The sequence below is a fragment of the Macrobrachium nipponense genome, chromosome 14, assembly GCF_015104395.2.
Source record: "Macrobrachium nipponense isolate FS-2020 chromosome 14, ASM1510439v2, whole genome shotgun sequence".
In the NCBI taxonomy this organism is placed as follows: Eukaryota; Metazoa; Arthropoda; class Malacostraca; order Decapoda; family Palaemonidae; genus Macrobrachium; species Macrobrachium nipponense.
In genome coordinates this window covers 77,037,667-77,048,335 of record NC_087207.1, presented here as the reverse complement: position 1 = coordinate 77,048,335, position 10,669 = coordinate 77,037,667, and the positions used below count along the sequence as shown (strand labels likewise).

The 10,669-nt window shown below is 38.5% G+C and overlaps 1 protein-coding gene across 1 annotated transcript in view; it reads left to right on the top strand.

Moving 5' to 3' along the window:
• The first annotated feature begins 3,576 nt into the window (after positions 1-3,576).
• LOC135226596 (uncharacterized) overlaps positions 3,577-10,669 on the top strand; it is a 281,929-nt gene continuing 274,836 nt past the window's right edge. The window contains 2 exon segments of the mRNA XM_064266291.1: positions 3,577-4,275; positions 4,277-4,846. Coding sequence (XP_064122361.1) covers positions 4,055-4,275; positions 4,277-4,846 — 791 coding nt within the window. The 5' untranslated portion in view covers positions 3,577-4,054.

Genomic DNA, 10,669 nt, shown 5'->3' with positions numbered 1-10,669 from the left:
GCACCTTTGTAAACACGATTATAGCGCCTCAGTGGCGTGATCGGTATGGTCTGGACCTGCCACCTCGGTGGCCGCGTTTTCGATTCTCGGGCATTCCACTGAGGTGTGAGAGATGTGTATTTCTGGTGACAGAAGTCCTCTCTCGACGTGGTTCGGGAGTCACGTAAAGCCGTTGGTCCCGTTGCCGAATAACCAATGGTTCCATGCAACGTAAAAACACCATACAAACAAACAAGAATGAATAAACAATGGCTTTATTGTGTATAAGTTCAAGAGAACAGACAAAATCGATAGAACCCTGTGGATGAATTGTAAAACCTGCTCCTAAAGATAAGTGAGCACATGATAAGTGTTTGAGACTTCCTAATCCTGGTAGCTCCTTGGAATTACTTAGAATTCGAGAACGAGTGGAGCAAATTGCTGGAGATTAAGAGAAGATTTAAGAAAGAAAGCGACGGCAGCAACAACAACACCAGTAATAAAAGTGTTGAAAAATAACAAAGAAAAGGCCAAAGTAGAATAAGGATAATATAAAGACAAGCATTTTCCCTGACGATTGAACAGCTGACCAGGGATTTGCCAGGAAAAGAATAGACTTAGCCGCAGCGTGGATAGAATGAGTGGAACCCTGCATACTGCTGCATGCACTAGAATAATGGCAGGCCTACTGTGCGCACGTCTGTGATTTTACTCATTCCCCTCCCAGCCGACACAAAGTAGACGTGCCCCTCTATTTCTCAAAGACGAAGAAGTGGAATGGATTAGAATATATTTAGGCTATAGGCCAATCACTGGGACATATGAGGCCATTCAGCTGCAAAGGAAATTGAGAGTTAAAAGGTTTGAAAGGTGTAAGAGGAAGAAAGCCTCGCTGCTGCACTATGAAGCGATTATCAGAAGCGGATTGAAGAAAGTAAGATGGAAGGGAGAGAATATGAACGGAGGTAAAGTAAAAGAAATGAAAAGGGGTTGCAGCTAGGGGACGAAGGAAGGGACGCTGCAAAGAACCTTAAGTATGAAGCCTACAGTGCACTGACAGCGCTAACTCCCTACGGGGAAAAGCAGTGAGATAATGTAAGCACTATAATGAAAGACAATGAGGTGAATACCTGATTACAATGGAATGATGATTTAAGAACATTAAGAGCTCGTCAACAGCTTTCTTTAGATTTTTGTTTGTATGGTGTTTTTACGTTGCATGGAACCAGTGGTTATTCAGCAACGGGACCAACTGCTTTACGTGACTTCCGAACCACGTCGGGAGTGAACTTCTATCAGCAGAAATACACATCTCTCACACCTCAATAGAATGCCCGAGAATCGAACTCGCGGTCACCGCGGTGGCAGGCCAACACCATACCGGTCACGCCACTGAAGCGCTAGCTTTCTTTAGACAACAGTCACATTAGGTATTATTCTGAAAGTAACTATCTCCTAATAATAAAAAATACTTTCGTGGAAAGTACACAATTTACAACACAAATACTACATATATATATTTATATTATTATAATATATATATATATATATATATATATACATATACACACATATACATACTATAATTATATATATATATATATATATATATATATATATATATATATATATATATGTGCTTATGTGTTTACAAAATGCTGCATACATACGTACCATAAACTAACACAAATTATGAACAAGTTTATTTGCATACCTAAGTAGCATGTTGACTTGTTTTATTGTCATTTGTGAGTCTTCATATTGCTTTCTTGTATAAGTTTTCTTAAAACTGTTTAGTACCCTTAAGATGACATTGGAATAGAAGTTGAAAGTCTTGATATCCCTTTCATTTCCACGTGAGAATTTCTTACACGCACACACACACATATATATATATATATATATATATATATATATATATATATATATATATATATATATGTGTGTGTGTGTGTGTGTGTGTAGCTTTTTCTACAGTTCAAAAAGGGAACTGGCACATTCGTTGAAACACATTTTAATAACTTTCAAAATGCAAGAGAGAGAGAGAGAGAGAGAGAGACAGAGAGAGAGAGAGAGAGAGAGAGAGAGAGAGAGAAAGTTTATTTTAGGAAAAGTGTTATTAAAATAATAAATACACGAGAGCTCGGTAAACAATAATGCACTGAACGAGTGCAAGTGTTTTGCTTTTTCTTTCTTTTTTTTTCTTTCCATTGATATGGCGCCTGTCTGTGGAGTCCGGAAGTGAAAGGCTCGCCTAGTCTCGATAGCGTATCTGTTTCCATGCTTTAGCTGCGATATGCCTTTGCACATAAATACATACACACACACATATATATATATGTTATGTATACTCATATATATATATATATATATATATATATATATATATATATATATATACTGTACATATAATGTTTATTTATATAATCATAATATAATACATTATAAATATAGATCATAATATTATATAATATATATATATATATATATATATATATATATATATATATATATATATATACCTGAATTTCTGTCACATCCATCGTGACATATTTGTATATCGAAAAATAAAAACCACTAATAGTATATATCGAATCAAACATTTGCCAGGAATAGCTCACACCCAAGGGGAATTATGATTGATAAGTGCTTCGCCACCTGTGGGTTGGAAAGCTGGCTGGTTTAGTAGAAGCAACAATGTGCAGTGACTTTGACCATCGTACCAACACTAGTGACGAAGCACTCATCTATGATTAATTCCCTTTAGGTATAAGTTATACCTGAGGTATAGTGAACTGGAACTAAATGATATGTGTGGTTTAATATTCGTGAACACCTACACAACATATATATATATACTATATATTACATATCATATATATATATATATACATATATATATATATATATATATATATATATATATATATATATATTCCCAACCACTAAGGAACAATCCATTCAGCTAAGCGTATTTATTAAGTCTGGGGCAGCTGCTTCAGAGGTTGGCAGGTTCAAAGCCCCAGATGCAGGTTGTATATATATATATATAAAATATATATATATATATATATATATATAGATATATATATATGCATGTGTGAGTAGTTAAGCTAGGCACTAGGCTGTTAATGTACAATTTATTGACGGTAATTTATAAAATCAAACAAAAATTAAGCTGAAATTCTCTGTGAAAAAATTTATTTTCTAGTGGTTCGGAAATGTTATCAGTCAGAAAGAGAAAGAAGAGATTCTCTCGGCTATCTACATGATCAAGACAGTCCATAATAGTATGTGATGACTCATATTTTTTCATCAGCGATCACATTAATAAGATGTACACAGTACGTGCCCGCACACATGTGTACATTCTCTCGCACCTTACAGCAACACATATGCAGAGGAACGTGGCACTTTTAACACATACTGGTACATTTTTTATTTATGTGTAAATCTTTGTTAATGACTATGAGGCACGGTTATTTATCATAAATTACAAAGACAATATACTTTTAACTACTTTTGTTAAGAGAACATATTAACTAAGTACAAAAACATAGACTAACCGAAACAGAAAACAGCTGCCTGATAACCGCCAAGTTTACCCGCATTATCAGCGTGTGCAGGGAATTATCCCTAGCTAGTTATCTGGAGTTGCTAACGAGCGTATTTTATTGCATTTACAACGTTTTTTTTGGACTAAGTTGCACACTGGTGGTTATCTTGTCATTGCGCCTTGATATATATACAAATATATCAAAGCAAGGAAACTTTTTTTCATGTGCTTTGCATAGCTATGGCTTGTAACCAAAGTGTTTTTCTATTTCATATTCAGCACTATGCGTAGCTACTGTTTTAATAACCAACACCAGCTCAATAACTTTATACACATGTATTTCTTAAAGAAAATACTGATTTCTATTTAGAAGGGCACCATAAGTTGTCTTCGTACTAAATCCAAATAAAACACCTCTGTTGCTATCATTCAGGCTCTAGGGAATATTCCCTAAACATCCGGGTACCGAGACACCTGCTACGTCGCTGTCTACAGAGGATAGCGTGTCGGTACACAGCGATGGAACCAGTTAAAAACTCGACCGGTTTGGTAGATGTGCGTAGAGATCGTGAGCCTTTGGCCAAACAGTCGTCGAAACAACAGTTACTGGACAGCCATTCCGATTCTGACGATACCTTCTTCGTCCCAAAAAGAAATGGGACGAAAAACGTCATAGCCACATCATCCGTCGTCCCGTCGACCAGTTCTAGATCTAGAGCTAGTAGTGTAAACATGGTGCTGATCGACGACGTCGCGCTACACAGGTGACGAATTTTGCGATGTCAGTCTGGAAAACGGCACTGACATCAAAGTTCTGGGTGGGGATGGGTTTGGTGAGAGTGCGAGGAAAGTGGACGGTGGCAAAGTGAAAAGGAATCTCAAAGATTTCGCCAGCAAATTCAAACCAGTGCCCCCCACACGCCCGGGCGACGAGGTCAGTGCCAAAAAGTTGAGGGGTGAGCCAGACGGCGGGGACGGAGACGAGGGCCGAGAGGCAACTGCATCCCTTCCTCCCTTTGACGTCCACACTGATCAGCAGGAGCTCGTCTACTGCAGGGGCACGAACAGAGGCAACGGCAGGGAGACACGGAACGAAAATGGGCGTTGCGAGTACGAAGCGGGGTCGCAAAGGGCCGCCCCTTTCTCCTGCGGCGTTTCGAACAACGACTTCCAGTTCATGTCGTCTTCGCCTCCTTTCCACAAATGGTCCGTGGCTCATTTTTCGGCGTTGGCAGATGACACTGGGTGGGATGACTCGGATACCCCTACGTCGTCGGCCATGAGTGAAAGCAGCAAGAAGAGTGAACTGAGGTGAGTCGTCATGAATAGAGATCGAATGATTGTTTGGGGCGTCTAGACCTTGTTTTGACTGACTGCTCATTGTGTAACGGGACGTCACAATCACAAGTCACCGTTACCGAGGGGACTGTGATAAAGCAGAAAGTAAAATGTTGTTGTTATTATTATTATTATTTGTAATAAACTAGCGTAGCAAGTTTACAAAAATTATAGTGGCTACCCGCGAAAACATGAAACAATAAGGCTCAAGTTAACACAAGACAACATTATTTCTCATGGCGTGCAGCGTGTTAAATTTCTATTCCATCTTGTTACACGTGCAGTACTTTGACGTAATGGTACATAATACATCGTTAGGAGCGCTAACGACCTATACAGAATAGACTATCTGAACCGCAAACAGGTATAGGCCTAATGTGAGGCGTGCCTTGTACGGAGCGTAATAGGAATGACTTTACGTACGAATTAATAATGCTACAAATTATGCAAAATGCAATGAATAACCTTCAAAATTGGTCTTCCACCTCGTTTCTCTTCCCTTCCAGTAGACTATTTCATAACATCTTTCCACTCATCAGCGTATGTTTCAGATATGTGGCAATATGCAGTAGTACTTCGTGAGGCTTAATTCAGTGGTTGTGATGTCGAAGGCTTACTGTGATAAAAATGCAAACTTTTCTTTTCAGTAATACTTCCGAATGCTTATATATTCAAAGAACCCTCACGCCTTTTTTATACAGGTGATAAACACGCCTTATTATATCAATAATACAAGGACACGAAAGATGAGCTTGTATAAACTAGCCTATGCAGATAAAACAAACGAACGATGGGAACTCAATAATTATTATAGGTAAAGACATCTGGCAATGCTAGCTCTAATAAATGGTATTTAAATAAGTTTTTGCATGTAAATTGCATGAGTAAGGTAATATTCGACATGGCAGGAAATACAGTTGTCTGTGAAGTTGTCTTGGGTAGGTGGAAGGAACCGCCATTGTAACATGTTTCCTTTTCAGAATACCATGCATATTTACATTTTTTTTCCCTTGACCATACTAACCATTACAATAGATTAGTGGGTGGGCGATTTCAGATGTATTTTGCCGAATAACTTATCGGGCAAAAGTTTGAAATCTCAACGAGTTCCCGCCATCCTTTGTGAGTTGACATATATGAGTATACAGCATATAGAAAATTAGCCTTGACATTTTGTTTAAATGTAAGGGGATTGGAACGACAATTACATAGGATGAATGAAAAATTGTTACAATAAGAAGGAAATTTTTACTGATATGAAAAGTCAAATAAAAAAAAAAAAAAATTCTAGCTATCTAATACAGGTCTAACATTCCCTTGTTATTGCGTCGTGTTCTAACGGTCAATATCATTGACGGTCATTTTTCCAGTTTGTGGACGTGAATGTAACTTTGGAATCATAAAAGTTATTTTTTTTATTCATGAAATGAAATTATACTTAGATTAAAGTTTGGATGATAAGTAAAGCTTGTGATCTGAACAGCTTGTGGGGATAAGTCTATGTGTAGACTTATACCAGTTCATTTGTGTTTGGTATGAGCAGACTATTTGATACAAGCTCGTCTTTCTGGTACTCATACAGGATTATTTATATAAATCGGCATGTTTACGATATATACAAGAAGGGATGAGGAGTCATGTATATAGTAAGCATTCATATATATTAAGGAAGAAATAATATGAGTATTTATGAAAACAATTTCGAAAACGATGATTTTCAGCCAATCACGAGTTGCACATGCGCATATATACGCATACTTTACTTTTATACGCTATATATGATATATATGTATATATATATATATATATATATATATATATATATATATATATATATCTCACACATACACACATGATCTTTCATATAAACGTGAATGTTTTTATGTTAGTAAATTCGTATGTCTGTAGCTTTGTGCGTTGTAGAAATCCGAACCACTGGACTGATCTAGACAAAATTCGGCACGTGGTCATCATTTGACCCAACTCAGATACCAGGGTAGGTTTCAAGCCCATAACCCCCTTCCCCTCTCCCCATCCCCCTCCTCCCTTCCCTTTGTGACTATGTGATAAGTCGACTATACGTGTTTTATCATAACTCAATTCATGTATTCGATGCCATAGAAATATATAATTGAAATTGCTTTACTTTCCTGTTATTAATAATTCTGGATCAAGGTCTTTTGGTTTAGTGGGGGTTTTTAGGTTTAGTGGTGGTGTTGTTTAGGTTTAGTAGGAATGTGTTTTGGTTTTGTGGGGAGTGTCTTTAGGCTTAGTGGAGGTGTTTAGGTTTAGCAGGGGTGTGTTTAGGTTTAGTAAGGGGCTTCCCACGGTCAAACACGTTCATGACCACGTTTGACAACATGATGTTTGAGAGTATGTTTGAACGTGTGAAAGGGGTAAACATATTGGACCAACGTGTTTGAATGAGTTGGGAGGATGTCTGATCTGGTCTGACTTTTGTGGGCAGAGCTTGATGGTTGGTATTTAGTCTGAACAAGCATCAGTCTCCAAACGTCATACTTATTCAATTCTGGAGGTGGTAACATCTTTAAAGGTAGGTTTACACCTTCACACTTTCGTGTTGCCGGCTGTTATGGGGTGGGACCACAAGAAACCGTTACAAAATTGACGCGGTTGGAAGAAAAAATGACCATTATTTGGTGGACCTGGGCGGTGGGTTACGGGCACCTCACGGCGTGTTCCTGCGGTGCCTAGCGGAGTGTTATGGAGTTGGCGCGGTGTTATGGTCGTCGTTGCTATGCCAGGCCACACGCTCTTTAGGCTTTGTTACTCCGTGTAGCGGTGTGTTGCGGGTGGGTTGCAGTGTTGTTGCGGAGTGCGCTCACATCTGCACGAATCACGACTTGCAAAATTGTACGATTTTTGCACATGCACCATGCCACACCGTGCCAGATATGAACCTTGGGTATATATAGAGGCCTGCCAAGCACATCCTTCATTCCACGCCCAACCAGCATGCAATATGGACCTCAATAGCCTCTCACCCCCAGGAGACCCAGAGATTTTTGGTAGCTGTCCTGTGTCTATGTGCAGTCCAGATCATCGACTCGTTGAGAAGACGTACTAGGGTGCCACAGCCACCAGCACCACGCAGAAAGGACGGCAGGGCAGGGCGGATTTGGGCTCGGGAGTGGCTGACACGGCGGCAACTACATGGGGACTATGACCGCTGCAACAAGAACTGAACAAGGAGGACCGCAAAGGACACAAGAATTTTCTACAAATCTACCCTGAATTGTTCGAGGAGATGGTCGAAAGGCTGACGTCCCTGTTGAAGAAGAAGGACACCAACATGAGGCGTGCACAAGAGGTGGGACTCAAGTTGGTGGTCACTCTCCACCACCTGGCAAGTGGGAACGACTATACAAGCCTGCAATACAGCTACAAAGTTTCCAAGAGTTCTATATGCTGATTTATCCCAGTAGTCTGCCAAGCCATTATCGACATAATACAAACCAGAAGTGATGAAGTGCTCCAAGACACCAGAAGAATGGAATGACATAGCAAAACGCTTCGCCTCCAAGTGGAACTACTTCAACTGTGTGGGAGCCCTGGATGGAAAGCACATCGGGATCAAGAAACCCAAAGGTGGAGGATCACTGTATTTCAATTACAAGAAGTTTCACAGCATCGTCCTCATGGCCCTCTCCGATGCAAAGTGCAAGTTCCTGTTCGTCGACGTCGGTGCAGAAGGAGGTGCTGGGGATGGAGGAACCTGGCAGAAGTGCAACCTGCCCAGGGCCATCGCAAACAACTGAGCAGGACTCCCACCAGACAGAAATCTGCCCAACGACAACGAACCCATCCCCTTCCACATAGTCACGGACGATGCCTTTGCTCTCAATACATGGTTGATGAAGCCCTACTCCCACCCAGAGTCAAAGTAATAGGGTCTGCTCAACTCGGCAGTGGGGGCGGAGCTAATACTGTGACGTCAGAAGAGTAACACTACTCGTGCTTCTCCATTGAATTACTTAAAGAAGCTTTAGTTTTTATACATTTAATCCATATTGCATGATTTTTTTTATAAAATCTGATAAAACCTATAAAGAGGTAACATGCTTGATGTTTTTTAATAACCATTCAAAGTATATAGGGTCTGCTCAACTCGGCAGTGGGGGCGGAGCTAATACTGTGACGTCACAAGAGTAACACTCCAGTGTTTCTCCACTGAATTACTTAAAGAACCCTTAGTTTTTATACATAAAATCCATGTCGCATGGTGTTTTTCATAAAATCTTGATGATAAAATCTTTAGAGGTCACATGTTTGATTTTTTTAATACCCATTCTCTCATTTAGTCACCAAACCTTGTTTTATTGCATAAAATATACCAGTTTGAACACACAGCTACTCCAGCTTTCTTCATATGTTTATTCTTTACTTATTTATTTACTTACCTATATACTGGTTTGCTGTATTCTCTTCAAGTCCATTTCTTTTAACATGACAATCTCTCTCTCTCTCTCTCTCTCTCTCTCTCTCTCTCTCTCTCTCTCTCTCTCTCTCTCTCTCTTTCAGGTAGTAATATTATCAAGATTTTAAATCATTCTTAAGAAATGTATTTAGTTCTGTCACTGTGTTCATACCTCACTTTGAAAAGCAACTTTTTTTATGATAAAGGTTAGAATGATAGATTAATTATATTTTCCAAATCTTATTGTGAATACTTATTGTTATGAAATAAATACAAAGAAAATGTGGTACAGGCAGTGTAAAAAATGGCAGTTGCATTTCCAAGACTTGGCCACAAAAAAGAAAATAATATCACAAGTATAAGAATTACATCATATACGATATAAGGTATCAAAGGAATAAATGATGAAGAAAATGATACAGGGAACACATTTCCAGCAAATTTCTCATTAGCACTTCATATCACACAAATATACTTCCGAACACATAAGTTTACATATAACACAAACTGTATACATAAAGGTATTAATTATGCATGCCTCAAACGATTATAATATTTTCGAAAAAAGTGTAAAAATTCATTCGTCAGTCTGGCTGGATGTGTCTGATGACGTTTCACAAGGGGTGGGGCTAGATTTCAGATCTCCCACGATCGCTTAATTTTTTATAATTTTTGCGTGCGTAGATAATATTTTCTGTGCGCGATTATGGGTTTGAAAATAATTGTAATTGTAATGTGTCATATACCAAGTGAAAGGGCATTCTTTGTACTTTTACATGGTATATGGCAAAACGTAATAAGATGAAAAATTATTTAAGAAAAATGTGGTAAATATTTACATAAAATTTAAAAATTTTGGTCAGTCTTTGACCTAGAATTCCTCGAAAATTTCTGGGAACACCTATCAATTTTATTTATGCATTATATAATAAATTTTATCAGCTTTCTAATCCATTTTTCAGTTTCTTTCTATCATCATCCCTTAGTCAGATACGCTACGAAACGTGAATGTATGTAGTTTGACGGATGAAGTAATTGCACATTTTTGTGTGCGTAGATAATTTTTTCTGTGCGCGCTTGTGGGTTTGAAAGTAATCGTAATTGTAATGTGCTATACATCATTTGAAAGAGCATTCTTTGTACTTTAACGTAGTATAAGGCAACATGCAATAAAAGGAAAATTTATATAAAAAAACGCCATCGCAAAAATAGTTATATGAAAATGTTATCGTACATATAGTTTCATAAAGATATGGTCCTTTTGTAACTGATGAAGTTTCACAAGGGGCGAGGATAGGTTTTAGTACCGCCTCGTGAGCAGATCCAGTACATTTTGACTCTGCTCCCGCCTTGTCCTC